The following is a 24,996-nucleotide window of genomic DNA, read 5'->3' as shown; positions in this document are numbered from 1 at the left end:
GTAAGATTTATCATGAAAATCTTAGGAATGATGACATCTTGCATAGCAATAGTCCCACATGCAAGATTAAACATGAGGCCCTTACAAAAGTGCCTTCCACAACAATGGTCACAGGCACACGGTCAATTTCAAGATCTAGCGTAGATAGACCACCAAACACATATGTCCCTTCAATGGTGGAATCGCAGCAATTTAATAAAAGGGAGGTTATTTCAAGACCCTGTGCCTCAGACTATAATTACAACAGATGCATCATTGATTGGTTGGGGAGCTCACCTAAACAATTGCACCATTCGAGGACAATGGGATGTCAATCAGAAACAGCTGCATATAAACCACTTACAGTTATTAGCGGTATTTCTTGCCCTTAAAGCATTTCAACCTCTTGTCAAACAGAAGAATGTTCTTATAAAAAACAGACAACATGACAACCACGTATTTTCTCAACAAACAGGGCCGGACACATTCATCTCAACTGTCCCTTATAGCTCAAACAATTTGGAACTGGGCAGTTCACAATCAAATTCACTTACTAGCACAGTACGTTCCAGGGATAGACAATCAGTTGGCAGATGTCCTCAGCAGAAATCACCAACAAACATACAAATGGGAGATTCACCCCCAAGTACTTCAAAAGTCCTTTCAAATGTGGGGAACTCCAGACATAAATCTATTCGCAAAAAGAAAAAACACAAAATGCTAAAACTTCGCATCTAGACAACCACATCCCCTATCCAGAGGCAATGCTCTATGGATCAATTGGTCAGGGATATTTGCTTACGCTTTTCCCCCTCTCCCACTCCTTCCATTTCTAGTCAACAAATTGCATCAAACGTCACTCAACATGATACTCACAGCACCAACACAGGCACGTCAGCCCTGGTACACGACACTACTAGACCTATCTGTAGTACCTCACTCCAAACTCAGACCAGATTTGTTAACAAAAAACAGAGGTCAAATCGGGCATCCAAACCCCAATGCTCTCAATCTAGTGATTTGGCTCCTGAAGTCATAGAATTTGGATACTTAAAACTTCCATCAGAAAGTATGGAAGTCATTAAACCAGCACGAAAACCCACTACTAGACAGTGCTACGCAAACAAATGGAAAATATTTGTCTACTATTGTCAGTCTAAAACCATTGATCCCCTTACAGCATCAGTACAAGATATTGTATGTTACTTCATTTTCAAAAATCAAATTTGCCTTTCTCCTCTATATAAATACATCTTACTGCAATATCTGCATACTTACAAACTATTCAACATAGTTCTTTATTCAGAGTTCCTGTTATTAAAGCCTTCATGGAAGGATTAAAACACATCATTCCACTCAGAACACCACCAGTTCCATTATGGAATTTAAATATTGTACTTAAAAGACTTATGGGACCACCCTTTGAACCCATGCACTCTTGCCAATTCAATTTCTAACAAGGAAGTTGCCTTCCTTGTGGCCATTACTTCTTTAAGAAGAGTTGGTGAAATACAAGCATTCACTCTTTAAGAACCTTTTTTCCAAGTAAACAAGCATAAAGTTGTACTAAGAGCAAATCCAAAATTTCTACCAAAAGTAGTATCTCCTTTTCACATTAATCTAACAGTGGAATTGCCAGTCTTCTTTTCACAGCCAGATTCTGTGGCAGAAAGAGCGCTTTAATACCTTAGATCTCAAAAGAGCTCTTATGTACTACATAGACAGAACTCAACAGTTTAGGAAAACAAAGCAACTTTTTGTAGCTTTCCAACAACCACATACAGGCAATCCTATATCAAAACAAGGTTTAGCAAGATGGATTATTAGATGTATTCTAACATGTTATGTCAAAGCAAAAAGACAACTTAGTCACTCCTAAAGCACGTTCTACAAGAAAGAAAGGTGCAACAATGGCATTTTTAGGAAACATACCAATGGCTGATACATGTAAAGCAGCTACATGGTCAACCCCTCATACATTTACTAAACACTATTGTGTTGATGTTCTCTCATAACAACAAGCCACTGTAGGACAAGCTGTCCTGAGGTCATTATTTCAAACAACTTCAACTCGTACAGGCTAGCCACCGCTTTTTGGGAGGACTGACTGCTTTGTAGTCTATGCATAGCATGTGTATCTGCAGCTACACATGCCATCGAACGGAAAATGTCACTTACCCAGTGTACATCTGTTTGTGGCATGTTGTGATGCAGATTAACATGCACCCTCCCTCCTTCCCGGAAGCCTGTAGTTGTTTAAGTTAATAACATTTGTACATATGTATACATTTATGTTTACATAGACATCTTTTTTCTCTTATATACCCTATCACTCCTTTCTTCACCCTCCGTGGGAAAACAATCTAATAATGGAGTCGATGCCCATGCGCAATGGAACCGAGAGGAGGAGTCACTTGATCCTGTGGCTCCGAAAATACTTCTTCAAAGAAAAACAACTTGTAACACTCCGAGCCCAACACTAGATGTCAGAATGGATATGTATAGCATGTGAATCTGCAGCACAACATGCCACAAACAGATGTACACTGGGTAAGTGACATTTTCCATATATCTATATCTCTCTCTCTCTTTATACCTTCTCACTGAGCTCATTGATGTCTAGCACCTCCTGTTCCATATGTATGCTGGCAGCACACAGAAATTTCTGTGACCGTAGAGGTGTCTCTAAATGCTTAGAACGCATATTCTCTTGGATATAGGATGGTTTCCTCTGTTTAAATGATTATCCTAACATCAATTCTTTGATACAGTCTTCCCGGCCTGTTGTGTTGGGACAACCCCCAGTCCCATCACGAAATGATTTTAAAAAAGCGAAATGTTGAGATGTCCTTTGTTCCTCAGTGGATTGCAGTGGTTAAAACTGATAACCAACAGCCAGCCATGATGTGAGAAATTGACCCAGTTCTGCTGACTAACCGTTGGGTGAATTTACTTAATCTTATCAAAGCTGGACTACTGCAACACCATCTATTCTAGCCTCAAATCAAAAGAGTACAGAATAGAGCATCTAGATTGTGTGCAAAGATAAAAGACAATAATCAAGTTACACCTGTCCGAGATGTCTCTGACTTTACACTTCAGTAAAGCTTCCTATTCAGCGTACTGGGCACCATGCACAAAGCCTTTCATGTTAAAGGCCCTCTGTATCTGCAAAACATGGGCACACATGATCGACCTCTGAGGAACTTGAGATCCAAAAATGTAATTATTCTCTGCTTATGCATTCCTAAACGAACGGAACATGGGGGAGATATTTGAAATCTCTGGGCCTCTGAAAGTGGATTGAACTAGTTCTTTCCTTAACAGATCATCACAACTAAAACCGGTCTTTATAAAATTGCCTTTAACATCTCACTGACTGCATAGGACCAACCCTTTTAGAGATCGAGCCCATCAAATAAAAGGGTCCGTCCAAGACCCAGTATCTGATACTGCGCCCAGAAAGACCTTCGGAGTGATCCATGCCCCTGTAGACTGTGGTTTGAACTGAGTCTTAGAAGTCACCACACAGTGCTCTCATGGGGATGCCAATAGACGCAGTCTTTAAATACATGAATAGTTTCTAGTTTATAACCATTGAAGCACATATACACCCAACGAATGCCTAACTGAAAGAAGCTTCAAGCAGGGGAGTTGAGATTCCATAAAGGTTGCCTCATCCCCAACTTATTGTGGAATGCTGGTTGACCTATCTGCACCAGAGTCGGTCACTACCGTGGTAGACTGAACCTATGAAGACAGTCCTTAGAAAATAATTTTCTGGAGTAAAGCAGGGGTCCATAAAACAAAATCTCCTGGTTATACCCAAGGGACTTTCCTTTTTTCTTTGGGAATCGTAGATATGATTAAAACATAGTGGGTAAAAGTAGAACTGCAGTTGTTTGAATAACCATATGAATTGGCCAACATCTTTCAGTCCACATACATGGGCTGTTTGGGTCAACAGCCTTTTTCTGGGCTCCTAAGCCCACTGCCTATTTACTCAAACATGCTATGCTCATATTGAGGCCTAATGTTCTCATACCTGTAATATTTCTCCCTTTTGTGAAAACCTAACTTAGGACCTATTCAGGCTTGTCTCATTGATGTGGATGGCTCTTCCGGCAACCGTTATGCAGGGAAGCAATAGGTCTGGGGTAGTATTTATCCCCAGACGAATGTGTGACTACAAGGAAATGGCCCTCTATTCAAGACATCCAGAAGAGAACTACAAAAGGAGTCTAGCTATGCAGATCAGATCATGCAGACATCTCCAAAGGTTAATGATTAGTAAGTGGGCTTGGACACAATACTGTACATTCCTCAAGTCCAATCCGTTGACCAGCCGAAATGCATGCATAAATAATATGAAAAGGACGGGGATTATAAAGTAACAGAGGACGCTTACCTGAGTCTTCATTTACGATTTTGTTTTGATATTCATTTACACAATCAGATTTTAATAATCTGATGCTCACAGTAATCTGATAAAGTAAGATTCCTTTCAGTAAGAAGTGCAGCTGGAGAAAGAGAATACTTCCCTCCATTTGAGATTCTTGCTCCTCTGCATAGGCGAAACGTTATATTGTCCATAATACTACAGTGGTTAGGCATAGCTTCTTACACCAGATGTTAGGTCATTGCTTCTTAATGTAGAAAACTCTTCTGCACTCATGTTCCTACATCAATCCGAGCACATGCTGAACAATTCGGCGTAATTGTCAGAATGTTTACATGTAGGTCACTTTACTCTTGCATACTCATTGTTCATAATGTAGGTACACTCGCCAACAAAGGAACATACTGAATGGGTTTTTCTGATAGACTTCCAGCCCCAGATTTCGGACCTCAGAATATTCCCAAGGCGTAAGACTCGATATGGAAAATCTTGAGCAGTATTGCTACATGCCAGTGGGTGGCATCGTTTGGTTCCGCATTGGAAGTGATGTTGCCTTGCCCATGTAGATGCCACCCTGGTGAGGTGATATCAGTTCCTTTCTTTCCATACCAACAGTGCAGATCTGAGGAGCTAGATCAGTCATTTGTTTGATGAACTTTTGTAGACTTTGTTTTTTATCATTTTTGTTTCTTCACTCCTAGTGTGCTAGGGACATGCCCCCTGTGAAACCTTCAGGGTGCAAGTCTTTTAGGGACTGGCACAGTCAGATGTCTGTGTCTGATCCCCACTCAGTCTGCCTCTGGTGCCTGGGAAAAGGACACAACCCTAAGGCCTGCACCGAGTACAAGTGGGTGCACCCTTAGGCAATTCGTGAATGTGTGTTGAAGCTCCTGGTGATGCAGCAAAAGTAGGCTCTGCAGCACCTGTGAATGATTTTGGGGCGCTCCAGGGACATTCCCACAGACATGTCTTCCAGCTCCAAGACCACCTCTTCAAAGTCGGGTAAATTGAAGTAGCACTAGAAGAAAAAAAAATCTAACCACTGTTTGGCTTCACCATCTCGACCTCGTGCTTCCGTGGCACACTCCTGCACTCCACATGAAGAGCCCGCTCTGGGCTATGCCAAGTTTCTCAGTGCCGGAGCGACTCCTGCTCAACTTATGCAGTTCTGTGGCATCATAAATTAATCACAGGAGGTGGGGGAGATGGCGTCAGGCTGTGTACGCCATTGCGGTAAAGAGACGAGGATCATTCTTAAAGTGCTTTGTTTTTATTGAAAGAAAACTTTGTGGCAGTGAACCACTCTGTAATGGTCCATCATTAATGCCCGTTTTCACTCGTGCCCTAGATGAAAATACGTATCCAACTGAGGAACTGGGGCATGGTGGACTCCAAGAAACTTCGAAACATAAATGAATACTTCTACATTTTGGGGGAGTCCATGCTGCAACTAGCATGTTGGCAATAATGTATTTAATTGCATTTTTAAAAGGGGTGTAACTGAACATAACTTTGTATTTTGAGATAATTTCAGAGCTGACAACTTTATAGAATAACTGAGAAAATGTTTGTCATTTGTTTTTGTGTGTCTACCTTCGGAGGGGAATATTGTTATTTAATGAGTGATCAGCAACAGTTTTCGGGCATGAGCCAGTGAGCAAGGATGCGATGCGTCCAAAACGTGTTAGGCCAAGGAGAGTGTCACAATGCAGATCACTGTACTTCTAGGGCTTGAATAAATGAACGATAACCTGTACGGAGTGCATCTTTAATGGGGGGCAATCTTTGTAAAAGATATGATCACTACGAAAATGGCAGGTGGGTCCAGTTTGGCTAAGAAATGGCTGCAGCCAAAACGGGACGTAAGGTTGGCAGTGAAAGTGCAGATATCTGGCAGATGGCATTCGTGAGCTACTGAAGGGAGTGATCATTGCATTAAAACTGTTAAACGTAAACTAAATGATGAACTACTAATCCCAATATGCATTATACTCACTTGAGAGGCCCACTAGAGGACAATATTGTTATTTAAAGAGTTAATGATTCATCAGCAACAGTTTTCAAACATGAGCCTGTGAACAAGGACGCGATACGTCCGAAACCCGTTAGGCCAAGGAAATTGTCACATTGCAGATCACCAGACTTCTGGGGCTCTAATAAATTAAGGATAACTTGTGCCGAGTGCATATTTAATGGAGGACAATGTTTGTAAAAGATATATATTTTCACTGAAAGAAAACCGGCTACAGTGGTGCTATAGTTAAGTTCAAGTATTACCTACACAAAACCATAGAAATTCAGCAGTTGTACTTATAGTAATAGTTATATGTAGAAACTATAACTGCTGAATTTCTATGGTTTTGAGTGGGTAAAACGTGAACCTAACTATAATGTCCATGTAACCTTTTTTTTTCTTTTTTTTTTCCGCAAAGTAATATGAATACCGTAATTAATACAACCACTGCAGTGCATTGCCTTTGGCCATGCACAGCAGAGGTGGGCCGCTGTCCTTGTAAGGTGAAAAGATTGTTTTGGAATGTAACACGGCCTAATCCAGTATTCCGATGATCGATGATGGCACAGAAGAACTGGCATGTATTAAATAAGGACGACCATTTGAAAGAAATTGTAAATATGGGCCCACAGATAACTTAAGAAAGCCAAATCATTGATATATATTATATATATATATATATATATATATATATATATATATATATATTGACGTTCAGCTATTTTGACCCCGGTAAAGGAGAGCAGAATCGGTGTGCTAGAAGTACCTGGGCTTTGTCAAATGTAGTTCCTGTAAAGCATGCCGATATGGGTCGAATTGCAAGAGTCACCAACACTTGAGGGCCAGAATATCACAATTAATGACTGGATTACTTGTAACTGTGACCATGTGTTATATTTTTTAAAATGTGGATGTGATAAACTCCATGTGCAGAGCAGCATCAATCAATTAAAAATCAGAATCCTCCAACATATGCTGGCGATAAGAGCTACTCTATGGCATGTAATTTTGAACTGTACCATGGCCGATCCCTTGCAGCATTCAGATACTCTGTAATCAAATATATTGGGCCGTACCCCAGAGGAGGAGACACAGAGAAAGCACTGTGGAGAGTAGAATTGCGACTAATAGTGACATGAGGTACAGAGACCCCTTCGGGCCAATACGCAGATGCCGAGTTACATGTAACCTTTATAATTAGTTAATGGCTGGCATTCCATCCTGCTTGACCTTTTGAGGAGAATCAGATGTAACTATGTTCTAATTGAGAGTTGATGATGGTGTCATAGCTTCTTGCTACATGATGCAATTATATATGGTATTTCTATTATCAGTTCTTAGAAAACAGAAGTCCACTAACATTACGGCACTGTTATGCATTTATACTTTCCATTTGGGCAATATGCTCTGCAGAAAGCCCCTGAATGGTTTTTGTTTTGTGCACTTTAGGAGAGAGAGTGTTGTTCATGGACACTACGATGAGAGAATGTTTGTTAAGAAAAGAAGTCCATTGACTACATTGTAAAGTTTTGTATTTGCGCTTGCTATTCGGGCAACATATCTACAAAGAGCCCTTATAGGCTGATGTCTACATATTTGCATTGTGCACTTTAGGAGAGGGGAGTTGTCCATGGAGACTAGGATGGGAACATATGTGGTATCAGGCATGTGAAATCAGAAATGTATATTCCCCAGTAATTCTTAATAAGAGGTCTCAGGGTAGTCCTTGAGGCAGGCATGTGAAATCAGTAGTGTTGGAATTAGAGGTATAATCGCATCAGCATTTTTCAATAAGGGACCTAAGGGTAGCTCTAGAGATATGGTGATATACATGTGTATTATGTCCAAAATGCCATGTATTTTATATTAATGTACTATAGAAGGTTCATTAACACCCCTGAGTAAGGATGGCCTTAGAAACATCCCTGCTTACGTATATGCAATTTATACTAAGAGAAGTACTGTATGCATTCATGAATGACAGATAGTTGGGAGATGGGTATTTACACATAGACGCCTATCTATCACAAATATCAAGCACTTTATATCAAGGTATTGTATGGGATGCAAATGCACTTTTAGGAATGACCTTGGAAATAGGTTGTTTACATATGCACATTATGCACTTTAGACATACTAAGCACTTTGCAAAACAACTTTTAGAGATAGGTTTTTCATATGTGCTCACTATGCACTTTAGATGCATTAAGTACCTTAACAAGAAGTGTATGAGAAATCATCAAATCTCATATGTGTAGTGATGCATCAATTTGAAGTCTATGTGCATAAGCTAAAAGTTAAATATCTGATAGAGACTTCTAGTTGCAGATTCCTTGCCTTTTGAATTCCCCCAGGCGTCAGACTGGATCCGGAGACTTTTTCTTCGTGCAGTACCTCTGCGCACCGCTAGGTGGCGTTGGTTGACTCCGCAGGTGTCGGTGGCGTCGTGCTCGCCGTGATGACGTCACAGTCGTATATAGGCACCACCTCGGCACGCTGACGTCAGTTCTTTTCTTTCCGCGCCAGCCTACGCGCAGATCCGGAGAAGAGCTACCTGTCACTTTCTGACTACTCTTTTCTCATACCTGATGACCCAGAGCCAGAACGACGTCTCTCGATGCCGATTACTTCTCTATGGCTCTCCTTGGCCCAGGGTTGTCCCAGACCCTTAAACTTAAGGGTTTGGATACAGGGAGAGTTTAGAGGGTCCGCTGGACCCTTTAGAATACCAGCTTGACCCCCAAATGGACTGGGTGCAGGACTTGGGTGATGCTAGTGGTCTATCACCTCCCATGATACTGGTATGCTCTCTCCCCCCTACTGTGGCTACGGAGGAAGGTGCCACGTACTCCATGGTGGTGAGAAGGGCAGCTGAGTCTTGGACCTCGAGCTACCTTCTGTGGAGGTTAGGCCTAATATCCTAACTGTTGTGCTTCAGCCGGGGTCTTCCACATCAGGACCCCTTCTCCCTTTTAATGAGGCACTGACTGACGTCCTTTTGGGTTCTTGGTCCAGACCCAGCACAGGGGCTCCTGTGAATAGGACGATTGCCTGCCACCATCGGCCTGCGCCAACAGACTCAAAACTCCTCACCCTCCCCCCACTCTCCCTGATAGGGAATCAAAAAGACTGGATAGTTTGGGGAAGAAAATGTTTTCTTCTGCTAGTCTAGTGCTGCGGTCCGGGAACACCGCATGCCTTTTGGACCGCTATTCCCATACTCTCTGGGATACGGTTGCGCAGGTGCTGCCTACAGATCCAGAGGAGACCTGGACTGTGCTCGCAGATGGGAGAGATGCAGCCAAGTTAATCATTTGCTGTGGACTGCCTACGAAAGACTCTCTAGGTAACTCGGTTGCATCTACGGCGGCATTAAGATGTCACGCCTGGCTGAGAACATCTGGCTTCTCAGGGGCTGTCCAACAAACGTTGATGGACATGCACTTTTATGACGCTCGGGCGCTTCACGGATTCCTGAGCCACGGCCTGGTCCCTTGGCCTTGCACCTGCCACTAGACCCCACCAGTCTGCCTTTTGCCCCTTTCGTAGCTTTGGAAGGGGCACCCAACTGCATCCATTTCCACTGAGCCATCGACTCGCGCATTCTGTACAACCCCTGCGCGGACCCGGGATCCCACATTGTTAGGGATCAGTGAGCCAGGGGGTCACCCAGCCCACCCCCACCCTAACCTTCCTAGTCTGTTGAAACACCTAGAATCAGTGGTGGCAGGATTCGCCATCATCTGCCCCACTGGAAATCCATTACCACGGACAGGTGGGTCCTCCAGATTGTTCGGTAGAGATAATCCCTCCCTTTCAAGACTTTTTTCCTCCACCCATGCCACCTTCATTTGACTACATATCGGAGGTTCATATGGCACTTCTCTGCGAGGAAGTCAAAGCTCTTTTTGCCAAAGGAGCTAGAGAGTGTGTCCCTGCCTCAGAATTAAGTTGTGGTTGTTATTCGTGCTACTTTCTGATGCCAAAGAAGGACAAGTGCCTTCATCCTATCTTAGATGTTTGGTCCCTCAATCTCTTCCTCAAAAAGGAGAAGTTCAAGATGCTGACATTGTCTCAGGTCGGGAGACTGGATGGAATCGTTGGACTTGCAAGACGCATACTTCCACATCCCCGTCTTGCTGGCCCACAGATGTTACCTAAGATTCGTGGTAGGCAACGAGCACGTTCAGTTCACCGTGCTCCCTTTTGGCCTTACCAGCACCCCTCGGGGGTCCACCAAGGTGATGCTAGTGGTTGCAGCTCATCTGTGCAGGATAGGGGTCCCAGCCTTACCCTACCTCGACAACTGGCTGTTGAAGGCTGATACGCCCCAGAAAGTCGTCTCCCGCCTCCAGACTACGGCGAACCTCTTGCATTCGCTGGGATTCACTATAAACATGCCAAAGTCACACATGACTCCTTCTCAGGCGCTCCCTTTCATAGGAGCTGTTCTGGATAAAGTGCAGTTTCGGGTTTATCCTCCCAAAAAAGTGAGTCCAGGATATTCAGGCTATGATACCAATGTTTTAGCCTCTGTCCTGGATTTCAGTGAGAATTACTCTGAGGCTGCTGGGTCTCATGGCCTCCTGCATCCTTCTGGTTCAAAAGGCCAGATGGCATATGCTGGCTCTGCAGTGGGACCTGAAGTTCCAGTGGGCGCAGCATCAAAGGAGACTCTCTGACAAAGTCAGATCTCGGAAGGAACTGCAAAAGATCTTCAGTGGTGGCTAGTGAATAAAGATTGGGTCAAGGGCAGATCCCTCTCTCCCACCCAGACCTCACAGTAGTGACAGATGCGTCACTCCTGGGATGGGGCGGCCACATGGGAGAGGCAGAGATCAGAGACCTCTGGTCTCCGGCGGAATCTGGGCTTTATATCAATCTATTGGAGCTCTGAGCGATTTGACTAGCAGTGAAAGCATTTCTTCCCTCTCTCAAAGGTAAAGTAATACAAGTGTTCACGGCCATGTGGTACTGCAACAAACAGGGCGAAGTGGGATCGTAGACTTTGTCAAGAGGTGCTTCGTCTCTGGGCTTGGCTGGAACATCAGGATATTTCCCTGGTGGTTCAACATATGGCTGGCTCTTTGAACGCCATAGCAGACAAACTCAGCAGACGATGCATAGTCGATCACAAATGGCAACTTCATCCGGAGGTGAGTCAAGGACTCTTTCAGCAGTGAGGAAAGCCTTGGTTAGATCTCTTCGCCTCCGCAGAGAATGCACAATGTCAGCTGTTTTGGGCGTTGGAGTTTCCAAGGCAGCACTCGCTCTGCAGCGCCTTTTGTCTCGAGTGGAGCTCAGGCCTCCTATACACCTTTCCGCCCATACCACTTATGCCGAGAGTTCTGAAGAAGATTAGGCAAGACCAGGCCCAAATTATCCTGGTGGCTCCGGACTGGGCACCAAGAGTTTTGAAATCCCGAGCTCTTGAGAATGACCATAGCTCCTCCGAGCAGACTGCCCATTCGGGAGGATCCTCTGTTGCAGCAGCAAGGGAGGGTCATCCACCGAACCTGTCCACTCTCCGCCTCCTTGCGTGGAGATTGAGCTTATGACCTTTTTCGCTGAAGTCTGTAATGTCATCTTGGCAGCCAGGCGTCCCTCCACCAAAACGGTAAACGCCTGTCATTGGAAAAAAATTGTTGCATGGTGTATCGACAAATCTGTCGATCCTCTCTCTGTACCTCTTTCTGAAGTTCTGCTCTTTCTTCACTCTCTTGCCCAATAGGGCTCTGCCTTGCCACCCTCCCCCTTCCCAAGGGCTATCTTTCTGCTACTCTGCCTTCCTGAGACTACCTTACCAACCTTCTTTATTCAAATCTCCCATTGTCGGGAGGTTTCTCAAAGGCCTTACACAGCTCTTCCCACCTATCCCATTTATCATGCCCCAATGGGATTTCAATTTGGTTCGCACATATCTGATGTGCACTCCATTCGAGCCACTTCATAGCTGTCCTTTACGGCTCCTAACCATCAAGACTGCCTTCTTGGTTGCCATTACCTCTGCTTGCAGGGTAAGTGAGCTCCAAGCTCTCATCTAAATCACCTTTTCTGGCAGTACATCCTGACAAAGTGGTACTCTGCACTAGGGTTTCTTTTCTCCCTAAAGTAGTAACTCCCTGCCATGTAGGTCAATCCATCACCTTGCCTACTTTTTATCCACCCACACATCCCTCACATGAGGAGGAGAGACTCCCCTGTCTGGACCCAAAAAGAGCATTGGCGTTCTACCGTGATCGTACTAAAGACATCCGGGTGGACGATCAACTCTTTGTAGGATATGTTGGGGTAACAAAAGGGAAAGCGATGCAAAAGAGAACCATCTCATAATGGGTCCTCCTATGCATCAAAATGTGCTACGCTTTGGCAAAGAAGCAACCCCCTGAGGGCTTGTGAGCTCACTCAACCAGAGCAACTGCAGCTACCACAGCATTAGCACGAGTCGTTCCAGTCCTGGATATCTGTCAGGCAACCACGTGGGCATCTCTGCACACGTTCACCAAGCACTACTGCCTGGACACTTAGGTCTGTAGGGACAGCTACTTTGGTAGTTCGGTCCTACAGGACTTCCTGGTGTGATCTTGGTTTGCAGCCCACCTCCGGGGATGGTATTGCTCGGATATCTGTTCAAAAGTTAAGGAATCTGCAACTAGAAGTCTCTATCTGATGTACAAGTTACTTACCTCCGGTAACCATAAATCTGGTAGAGACCTATTCTAGTTGCAGATTCCTTACCGACCTGCCCATCCTCCCCGCTTTGCGAACTGATTTTGAGGGGCGGGACCTTGTTTTAGCGCACCACTATCAGTGTTCTTTATGGCTCCGCGCTTCTGGCGTGGAAAGTCGTGAAATGAAACGGACGTCAGGACGCCGGGGTGACACCTATATAGGACTGCAACGTCATCACGGCGAGCACAATGCCACCAACACCTGCGTAGTCGACTGACGCCACCTTACGGGGTGCAGAGGTACTGCTTGAAGAAAAAGTTTTTGGAGCCAATAATGCCTGGGGTAATTCAAAAGGTGAGGAATCTGCAACTAGAATATGTCTCTACCAGATATATCATTACAGAAGGTAAGTAACCTGTACATTTGATCCGTAAGTTATTACACCAAGATGATGGATGACTAACTTAGCTGAAACTGTGACAGGAGGTTACAAGTTTAGCAAGGGAGCATTGATGAGGTTGAAAGGCATATCGGCTGTGTAATGTGTTGTGCCTGAGCAGTGACTAATTAGCTCAAGATAATGGATGCCGTATTTACCTGAAAAGGTGGCAGAGGGTTGTAGGTCTAGTGGTAAAGGGCCAACAAGGTTGAGAAAGGGCTAAATCATAAATAATGTCCATTGTAATGGTTTGTGAGGCCCAATTGAAGTCATGTAGCCGGAATGCAGCCTCTGTTTAATTTTTAGTGTCGAGCCTGCGTTGCATGTGCTTGCGCATGCGTATCGCCTGCGAGACGCTTTAGTAGTTGGAAAAGGCCTCGGAGCCCCGTCCATGTCACGTCAGTGTCTTTCATTGGTTCGTGGGCTTGCTTTCATTAATGGAAGGCATGCATAAGTCATGGCTTTTCCAGTGGTTAGCCCTCCTCGAGCGCAGCGACCAAGTACTGAAAACGTATGAGGCTTGCTGTTTTCTGTCTGGTTTGTGGACTACTTTTTATCTTTTTTCGCAGCGCGATCACGCTTGGCAGAAGTCGAGTGCTTTGCATGACATCGACCCTGTTACATAGTTAATTGCACTTTTGCCGGTTACATAGATAATTGCACTTTTGCCGATGGGTTTCACTACGAGTGAACTGTAGCAGCACGATTGTGCTCTTTTTTTCCATTTAATGTGGCAAGAAAAGTCCGGTTGGGAGTTTACAACTGCTAATAGCTCTAACTCTGAGAAATGCGAGACCTTTTGCATTACAAATGCTTGTTAATTGTTGTTTACACTTTTTGAAAATGTTAGCGTTCATCTAATAAACGTTTGACCACCCAGCATTTTCAGCTGTGGTTGAATCTGTGCTATGCCGCTGCGTCTCTAGCCCGGAAGTAGAATTCTGTGTGATGGTATAGATATATAGATATATATATATATATATATATATATATATATATATATATCTTCAAACACTCCCTTGAAATAACAGGAGAACCAGGACACCTCCAAAATACAGTATTCCTTGAATTAATTTATTCCAGCATGAAACATCCAACGCGTTTCGGCATCCGCCTTACTCCTGGTTAAATTTTTGCTAAAGTGCTCACCTTAAAAACCAAATAATCACAAACATAGATGACGGACAATTCTTAAATACATCAACCATAAAACTCATAGTGTGGCGGCCATCTTAAAGTGTCCAAAGAATTGATTCACACATTAATTTGTACCCCATATATATATATATATACATGATATATAAAATAGAGAGCGAGAGTGCAACATTTCAAAATTGGAAGTTCACGAACATTGGTACTGGAGATCAATACTAATTTTGATTAAGTGGGCACAAACCACATTAAAGTAACTCCATTGTAAGGTGGTAGAAGAGTGGGATTTCATTGCAACTCTAGTTTTTAAATTTTATGTTTTTGTATCTTGATGCACCTGAAAAAACCTGTACGTTGTGGTGGGTGGTGCCCTGTAGTCTTAGACTTTCACTCCACCATAAAATATGGTTGAGGTTTTATTTGAAGCCAGTAGGCCAACCAATGTTAATCCACTAAATGGGAACATTTGTTTTGCAGTGCCTTGCTTACAGTTGCAGTGCACAACATCTTTTTATATGTGTTGCATTTCACTGATGTTGCTTTAAGCTTTGGTAGATGTACTTGCTCTGAGAGCAGGCATTAAGAAAATAGTCTGTCTTTTTAGAATGTTGTTTATTCATACCTTTATTGAAGGTCTGAAACGGAACATTTATAAACAAAGACCTTCACCAGCTGTTTGGGATTCATTTTAGCATTCACCCGATTAGTTAATCAAGGCATAAGTATGCATTAAAATATTCATTAAAATAAATAATGCTTCAGATGGTTTTTAAGTGTAATAATATTGTTATGTACGTTGAATGAACTAAACGGTTTGACAACTGAAAAGCAGTTTATACAGGTACACAAAGGCAGAGTTGTGTTGATGACATCCAAAGTCCACGTAAATGAAAGTGCATGGTTACCAATCGTTCATAATTCACTACTGGCAAAAAAATCACTCAATACAAGCAGGACTTTAAGCGAGCTGTAAAGTCATTCATTGATAGGGCTACAATTTTAGGAAAATTGATCATTTCTTTGCATCATTTTCTCCTTCCTTGACACAAGGACAGTCCTTGTTGAGACGAGCATTGGACACTGAACTAAGAATTGTATTCCGTTAAATTGATGCCATAAGCGCATTATACATGTAACACAGCTGAAGTATGATTAGCTGGTTCATGGGATGGCAATCTGTATCCTTCGTTGCAGGCACTGCCAGAACTAACCAAAAACAAACTAACAAAATGTAAAAACTGCTCACATTCTGGTACGGTTTCTGCAGCCATCTGGAACGGCAGGGGAGAGGTGAGTACAAGCCTAAACAAGACTTTTGGCCAGTGTCTCTGTTGCTAAGCGATACCCCACAGTTGACAAATGGGAAAGGGGTGGTCAGAAACTATTGCTCATGAAATGTTTTGATGACAGGGTATGTAATCCTCTGTGGTTTGATGAACTGAGGATCCAGGGGCAGGAAACGTGCATGTTTTCATGTTCACAAAATCGACTGATAGCTTAATGTGGAGCCACCATTTTTTCCTTGCACTAACAGGAATACCTCTGCAAATGTTCTCCTGGTAACACAATATGTGTGGAACACTTTATTCACACATTCTACTCGCCAAGTGGGGAAGTATAGAATCCAGTCAGCATGGAACTCCACAGAGTTTATTAGAAAGGGGGCAGAAACAATCTCCCCAGGAGGGTAAAGGTATACAACACTGCCCATATAATGAAAATGGCTACCACTAACTGCTTGTATTCTAATAGGTTGGTTGAGATGAACATTTGGCGCACATTGACAATGTGTAGCATCTTCACTGGACTCAGGTTTTTGAGTTAAATGGATGAAGTGCACAAGGTAGCTCAGAAAGCCGAGAAGGGGCAGCGTGGCAAAGCTTTTCAAATCGTGCGAAGGAAGCTGTGATCTCTACATCTCCTACTTTCATAGAAAGAGATTGTTTTTGTAATTGACACACAGTATCTGAAAAAAAAAAAAATAATAAGTGTGTGTGTGTGTGTGTGTGTATATATATATATATATATATATATATATATATATATATATATATGCAAAAAACAAAGGAACTCTGGGAAGTTCCCAAATTTAGGTGGAGAGCAGCTCTAGTAAGGAGCACCCTGCAATTTGCTCACCTCAAATGTCTGCTTATCTAGCAAAGTTTTTAAGCATAGGATCAGCACAGTGCTATCCACGCCGAGCTAGATAATGACCGTCTTTTGCCATTTGTACAGCAAAATCTTTAAGCATAGGATTGACACAGTGTCATCCTCGCCGAGCTGTAAAATGAAAAAAGCCATTCCCAGAGTTCTCCTTTGGTTTTTTTGCATAAATTATGCATCACTCTAACCCTGAAAGGGCCTTGTTTTGATAGATATATATATATATATATATATACAGGGAGTGCAGAATTATTAGGCAAATGAGTATTTTGACCACATCATCCTCTTTATGCATGTTGTCTTACTCCAAGCTGTATAGGCTCGAAAGCCTACTACCAATTAAGCATATTAGGTGATGTGCATCTCTGTAATGAGAAGGGGTGTGGTCTAATGACATCAACACCCTATATCAGGTGTGCATAATTATTAGGCAACTTCCTTTCCTTTGGCAAAATGGGTCAAAAGAAGGACTTGACAGGCTCAGAAAAGTAAAAAATAGTGAGATATCTTGCAGAGGGATGCAGCACTCTTAAAATTGCAAAGCTTCTGAAGCGTGATCATCGAACAATCAAGCGTTGCATTCAAAATAGTCAACAGGGTTGCAAGAAGCATGTGGAAAAACCAAGGCGCAAAATAACTGCCCATGAACTGAGAAAAGTCAAGCGTGCAGCTGCCACGATGCCACTTGCCACCAGTTTGGCCATATTTCAGAGCTGCAACATCACTGGAGTGCCCAAAAGCACAAGGTGTGCAATACTCAGAGACATGGCCAAGGTAAGAAAGGCTGAAAGACGACCACCACTGAACAAGACACACAAGCTGAAACGTCAAGACTGGGCCAAGAAATATCTCAATACTGATTTTTCTAAGGTTTTATGGACTGATGAAATGAGAGTGAGTCTTGATGGGCCAGATGGATGGGCCCGTGGCTGGATTGGTAAAGGGCAGAGAGCTCCAGTCCGACTCAGACGCCAGCAAGGTGGAGGTGGAGTACTGGTTTGGGCTGGTATCATCAAAGATGAGCTTGTGGGGCCTTTTCGGGTTGAGGATGGAGTCAAGCTCAACTCCCAGTCCTACTGCCAGTTCCTGGAAGACACCTTCTTCAAGCAGTGGTACAGGAAGAAGTCTGCATCCTTCAAGAAAAACATGATTTTCATGCAGGACAATGCTCCATCACACGCGTCCAAGTACTCCACAGCGTGGCTGGCAAGAAAGGGTATAAAAGAAGGAAATCTAATGACATGGCCTCCTTGTTCACCTGATCTGAACCCCATTGAGAACCTGTGGTCCATCATCAAATGTGAGATTTACAAGGAGGGAAAACAGTACACCTCTCTGAACAGTGTCTGGGAGGCTGTGGTTGCTGCTGCACGCAATGTTGATGGTGAACAGATCAAAACACTGACAGAATCCATGGATGGCAGGCTTTTGAGTGTCCTTGCAAAGAAAGGTGGCTATATTGGTCACTGATTTGTTTTTGTTTTGTTTTTGAATGTCAGAAATGTATATTTGTGAATGTTGAGATGTTATATTGGTTTCACTGGTAATAATAAATAATTGAAATGGGTATATATTTGTTTTTTGTTAAGTTGCCTAATAATTATGCACAGTAATAGTCACCTGCACACACAGATATCCCCCTAACATAGCTCAAACTAAAAACAAACTAAAAACTACTTCCAAAAATATTCAGCTTTGATATTAATGAGTTTTTTGGGTTCATTGAGAACATGGTTGTTGTTCAATAATAAAATTAATCCTCAAAAATACAACTTGCCTAATAATTCTGCACTCCCTGTATATATATATATATATATATATATATATATATATATATATATATATCTATATCTATCTCAAAGCAAAATAAGCAAGTTGTTTACTTATAACAATAGTTGTGATTGATTCTTCTACCTAGAGATTCTTCTGTGTTTGAAAGACTATCCCAAGGTGCCAGAATGGATCTGGAATCCTTACAGTGGCCTGTCTGTGCCTGTAGGTGGTAATAAGCTCTGTCTTAGTGTCTGGTATCACATTACACACGACCTCACTGGCACAGTATACCGACACTCTGACACCACTTCTTTATTTTCCATGCCCCTCACATATCCGGAGTGGCTCTCTATGGAACCTTTTTTCCCTTCAAAATAAGAAATTGCAGTTCTAGGCTGGATGTGTCGACCCTCGACCCCCCCCACCCCTCCCCACCCCCCAAAAGTGGTGCGATCAATATGACCTTCTCCACTCCAAGGCCATAAAGGAGTAGGAGGCAAGGCTCTTCATGGTGTGGCTGCACAACTCTCGATTTGGTGTCGTTTATACTCTTGATCTAAGTCCAAAGTCCAGGCCTCTTCCTTTCTTACAGAGGAAGTGTAATACGTGGCACATGCCTGACAACTCCATGCCCTGGGGCCGTTTACTCACAAGGGTTACATCTCTAGGCCACTTTCTTCAAGCTGGAGTTAGGTGAGGTCACCTCAGAACCCAGACTTCCTCCAGTTCACACGAAGGTTCCCGCACAGGGCTCTGTCTTTACACAGGCCATGAAGGTGCTCTTGAGTGGTGCCTCTGATCCTTCTGGTGTGCCTTTTAGTCACATGAAACCTGCAAGATGTCAAGCTGGAACACTGCTGGTGGGCTGTCTCTAGGTACCGGTCGCCCCAGTAGTTGTCCTCTAGAGTAGCACCGCCTCCTAAAATTCAGGTGGTGCCAACCCTGGCTTGGGCACTCATGCCAAAGACTAAGGCTGTTTTGATACACTTCAGGAGGCAAGCACAGGCCTTGATGATGGAGGCACAATGCAAAGAACAGCCCTTGCCCAGGGATGAAGGCTAGCGTTACACAGGCAACATTTTCAACACGGACTTGAGACGTGTTGAGATGCCACATGTTGTTGACTGCAGTGATGACAGTAGTGAGGCCGCCAGCTTGTTGCCTCCCACCAAACGAACTTCTTTATATTGCTGTCCTGAATGCAATCTCTAGATGCCTCTCCGGAGGCAGAATTTGAGTGCCTTTCAGGACACCTTCCGTGATTGTGGTATATTTTACAGCAGTTCTGAAAAAAGGAGCATAAGTATTAGAGCTACATTGCAGATTGAGGAGAATAAAGCCAACCACCTGATGGAGGTTCTGCAGCCAGCTACTGCTGATTCGGAACTCTATCTTTCAAATACCAAAGATCTGATGGTGATTTAATAACCCAGCATTGGCCAAATCCTCTTCCACACTGGTGTTGCGCAGACAGATTGCATGTCTTCATTATCCAACCTCAGGAGATATAACCTTTCTGCTGGCTTACACTTCGCTGGAAAGCAGACATCCTAACAATCCAATCTTTAAAAAAAAAAAAAAAATCAAGAGGATCCTATAAGGCTTTCCACACAAATTTTTACCTTAACAACATCTCTCTTCTCTTAAGGTAGGAGCAAATCCTTATAATCATAATGCCCAATTTAAGTCCCCTGCCAAAGATTTAGAACTTTATTGATTCCCCAAATTGTCGAACTGCATAGTTAATCACAATAATTGGAAAGCTTCAGGAGTCCTGTTTTGCTTTGTAGACAATGTGTGCTCTAGAGTCTTTGTTTTATGGAAGTCCTGTGGAGTGTTAAGAAAAATTCTAAGAGGCATATTGAATGCTTGGTCAATGTGAGTCTGTTTTCCCATACTTTGCGGATCTATGCAAGCATTAAGCATGTGTTTAGATGCCAAGCTAACATTTTTCTTGTACGTTATTCTTTCAGGCGGTGCCATAGCAATATACTGCGAGATTTGGCAATGTTGGGTTACCTTAGCAAACTACAACCTGCAGAACTTGAACGGCCACTTTCTTTGAACGGCTTGATACCCTACCAGGTGAGCATTATCAAAGAACTTAGGTTTCAGATCAACTGACAGAAGTACATACAAATATTTTATTATATCATTTATAAGATTTTCTTGTTTGAGGGGGGTGTTTTGTATGGTGCTAAATCAAAACAGGGATCGTTTTGCATTGACTTTGAAGTACTAGTAAGAACATTACTTGTTAAGCTAGGAAACAGGTGTGTCTCACCCCCAACACTAGTTGAGGTGTTAGGTGAGAGAGTTGGGGTGGGGGGGGGGGGGGGGGTGGGCTTGTTAGTTTTTTTTTTTTTGGGACTTATCTAACTTTGAAGGTATGTTTGGGTGAGTCTTGTTTGATTTGGTAGAAAGCTTGATGATGTGTGGCATATTTCAAATAATGTTTCATAAATATCTTTAGAATATTTTCAACCAAGACTGATTTTTGTTTTGTGTTTTTTGGGTACTGAGTCACATAATGGAAACAGACTTGATCAGATTGCAGATTACTGAGATCACAGTCCAATATGTTTAAACCCTAGATGCTTCTAGTGAAAGTATGATACACACTCGGCTTATTGCATACCGTTTTGGCTTGGCAAGCTTTGCATCCCTGAGTAACCTATGGTATGTAAAGTGACTTTGAGAATGTTTTACTTTTCTGGTTCCAATACAGTGCTTCATGTATTGTCATGGCCACCTTTTACTAGATCTGATACCTTACACTTATTGTAATATAGTATTTGTGTAATATTTACTAACCCAGCGCTGGGTGTCAGGTGTTTATCCACACATACAGCACTCCACACCATATGGGTGTGTGGCTGAAAGCGTGTTTTTGCTTTCAGCCTACATGGTAAAGTGTGTCTGTATCATGCGTGATGACCACAGAGGTTTTATTGTTTTGTGGTACACCACGCTTAGCAGTGCAATGGCCAAGGAAGTGAGAAACACAAGTTTTATATTTGTTTCATGCTGGCAGCTTTGATTAGGTTTGCAGACTCATCTCTTAAAAAAAGTAACTTTATATGTTCTCAATCAGATTTCCCATGCTGGCTCTGGCAGGTCGTCCACTCTGATTTTGGGAATCTAGACGAGCTAACAAGTGTAGTTTATATGTTTGCCATTATGAGACATCTAGGTCCACATTTATGTACATTGTATCCGGTAAACGTGGTCACAGTTTGCACACAGAACTTTAGCGAATCAAATGTTACATTGCAAACGGATGTACTAATAGGTCAATTCACCAAATACTGAATCGCAGTGGATCAGAGTTGGACCTACCTCATGAATATTAATAAGTGGCGTTGCAAATTGCAGCCCACATTGTTTTTTTGCCATCACTGAAATGGTGGCCAGGATGCTTTAAAAAAAAAGGCATTTTTCTTTTTAATGCTGCCCGTTTTCCCTAAAGGAAAACATATTTGTAAAACTTTTGAAGAGTACACTGTAGTTCTATGAACCATTGCCCACTCCTAAAAATTTATTTAGACCATTCACAAAGGGTAGAAAGGAGAACAGGTCACCACTTCCTTTGAGGTATATGTATGTATGTGTATATATATATACACATATATACACATACACACTATAAGGAATTGCTGTTTGGAGGAGATGTCTTGAGCACGCCTGTCCCAAAGCGGGTTGCGTAAGATTTCCGAAACTCATTTAGCAAATCACTAACATTTACTGATATGCTAAATGGGTTCAGAACATTAGAAAAACTTAGTTTCTTGTTGCAAACCCTGAGAATTTCCAATTCACAGTGTTTGCTACAAGAAAATAAGTTAGTACATATGGCCCTTACTGAAGAAACTTGCCAAGAAACACTGCATCATCATTCTTTTTGCCAGTTCTAGGATGTTGACGCACAGAGTATTTGACTTTGTGACCTGCATGGGACAATATGTTTGAATTCTCCAGTGAACCTCAATTTATGGACTTTTTTTGGTATGGTAGGTCTGTCGGTTTAGTTTTGAGTATTCTGACTTGGTGGGGGAAGGTTCCAAATGTCAATTCTTTCATTATATGCCTGTCGCCTCAGATAATGAATTGGTGTTTGATATCATATGGTGACATGGATAACCTCAAATTGAGACTGAGACTAGCATCATAAAGACTAGGGTTACTGTCCTCCATCTTGGTTATAGGTAGGAAGTGGGTAGACATTGCTTAGTAAGTCTGTGATGTGTGAGCAGCTGATGTTAAGAGTCCTATTAGGTAGGTTGTGAATCTTCTGGTGGTAAATGACAGTAGGTACTTCTGGCCTTGATTTTCAGAGGTATATCTTGCGTTGAGATGAGGCAGTTATGTTCTTCCACTTTGTCGGTCATTGCGAGGCTTGGCTAGCTGCAGCTTCCCAGTTTGCGTTGAGTGCCTTTGTCTTTTTACCATGATGTGCTGGTCAGGACTGTTGCCTAGCTCTGGAATAGACGTATTATGGTAGAGGGAGGTGCAGTTGTTCTTGGTTATTTCCCAGGATCAGAGTTTGATGTAATTATATTGGGAGCAACCATGTTTTCACCATTTTTGTGACCTTTAAATGCCTCTTGGTATCTTTGAATCTTGGGTTGCAATGAGTTCCAGAGCTTGGTCCTTGTGCCAAGGAAGTGAAGCCTCCTAGGGATTTTTTTATGGTAAGTTGGCGATCTGTGGTGCTAGCTCTGTATGTATTATGTTTTTATTGCTCAACGTTAATTTGCTTAAATAGTTGTCCTTTCCTTGGGAGGGTCTCTAGACAATTATAATTCCAAAATTGATCATGTACCTCTAGGCCCCAGTTTAGTTATGCAGGACTATCATCATGTGTTCCCTGCTGCAGCATTTTGGATTTGTTCAATGTTGTGTTTGATGAAGTAGGGTGCACCAAGATATTAGCCATTGGCATAGTATAGTTGGAGATCAGAGGAGTGAGGCTAGAGATTTCATTGTCATGTGACATCAGGGATAGATTAGAGACCATTGTTACTTCTATGTCTCTCACATCTCTTGATATAAACTGCAGCATCGAAGTTCCTTGGCTTCAGGCTGGGAACACTGTCAAATGGTGCTGATAGATCAAGGAGCAATAAAGCAGCCACTCTGTTCCTGTCCGCTGGGTATTTTAGGTCATCCTAAATTGATATAAGGGCTGACGGTACCCCGATCTGGTCTGAATTTATATTATTGACCGAACATAAATTTAGTTTCTCACATAAAATTGCTTAGCTGATTTAAAAACTGCTCTAAACAATGGAGCCAATGACCTAAATCAACAGTGTACTTCGTGGCATCAGTTTTATCTGAGCAATCAGTTTTTGCATTTGTAAAATTTATTTTCATGCTCACAGAGGGAGAGGGTTGGGTTTTCTATGATGGATGTTGATTGCTTCTTTTTTACTCCCATGGTGGAAGCTTGCCTTTATAGCTTTCTTTTGTAACCTCCAATCTGACCAGTAACTGTTATTCATGCCTCTCCTTACCTATGTAGGCTATATAGTGTGTGAAGTTGTGTCTTGTGTGGGATCAGTAGATGCTGTACAGATGGCAAATGTATATCTGATTGATATTTCTGCCTGTAAATTACAGACATCCTGAATTCTCCACAGGAACGATACTGGATCTAATACAGTTAAGAGCTCTTCTTAACATGTAGGTGTCACCATGGCTCTATCATTATTCTGTACCACCCTCAATGTAATTTTACAGGGCAACATACAGAGTGTTGAGCTCTGCCAGATCTTTTTTTTTTTCCTGCACTTGTTGAAATTTGTAGTATTTTTTTATTTTTTTTTTGCTGTAATTTAAAGGCAGTCCCTCCACCGAAAGGTTACATTTTCATAGAAGTCGCACTTAAAAATCTTCTTCGGGTTCCCACACTCACCCCTCCAGATCTGCTCCCGCGCATGGTTTCTTTCTGCTGTTGACTGTAATTCATGGACCGGGAGGTATCTCTTCAAGTTTGACTCCACAATAAAGTCTATACCTTGTCATGTCTTCTTCTCAGGACTGAAATGACAAGGCACCTTTGTCCCCAGAAAAATCTTCCTGCGTTAAGCTTAGTACATATCTAATATTGTCTTCTTTTGATTTTGCTTTTGGCTGTGGGACAGGTCATCTAGTCAGTAAGCCAGATTTCGCTCTCTGCATCCCCTTTGAAATCTTGTTCTGGTTTGATTGACATGGGTCTGACGCCTGTGTCTGGCTCTGTTCTGTCTCCCCTTCCGACGTTACCTGATCCATATCCAGCTTTTTCAGGCTTTAGTGGTGTCTCTGCTCCAGAGGTGGCTTTTACCCATTCTTTCCTGGTTATGTCATGGTCATCTGGCTACTTCTGGGATGGTTTTAACCACATTTCTGCTTGCGGTCCTT

General features: G+C 42.6%; 1 protein-coding gene across 1 annotated transcript in view; it reads left to right on the top strand.

The window, feature by feature from the left end:
• The window catches only part of NOL9 (nucleolar protein 9), a 132,673-nt gene that overhangs the window by 71,189 nt on the left and 36,488 nt on the right, over positions 1 to 24,996 (top strand). Inside the window, exon 9 of the mRNA XM_069240091.1 lies at positions 20,565 to 20,676. Coding sequence (XP_069096192.1) covers positions 20,565 to 20,676 — 112 coding nt within the window. The remainder of the gene's footprint in view (positions 1 to 20,564; positions 20,677 to 24,996) is intronic.

The sequence above is a fragment of the Pleurodeles waltl genome, chromosome 6, assembly GCF_031143425.1.
Source record: "Pleurodeles waltl isolate 20211129_DDA chromosome 6, aPleWal1.hap1.20221129, whole genome shotgun sequence".
NCBI classification, from domain to species: Eukaryota; Metazoa; Chordata; class Amphibia; order Caudata; family Salamandridae; genus Pleurodeles; species Pleurodeles waltl.
The sequence above is the reverse complement of the archived record's forward strand: the minus strand, read 5'-3'. Positions and strand labels throughout refer to the sequence as shown.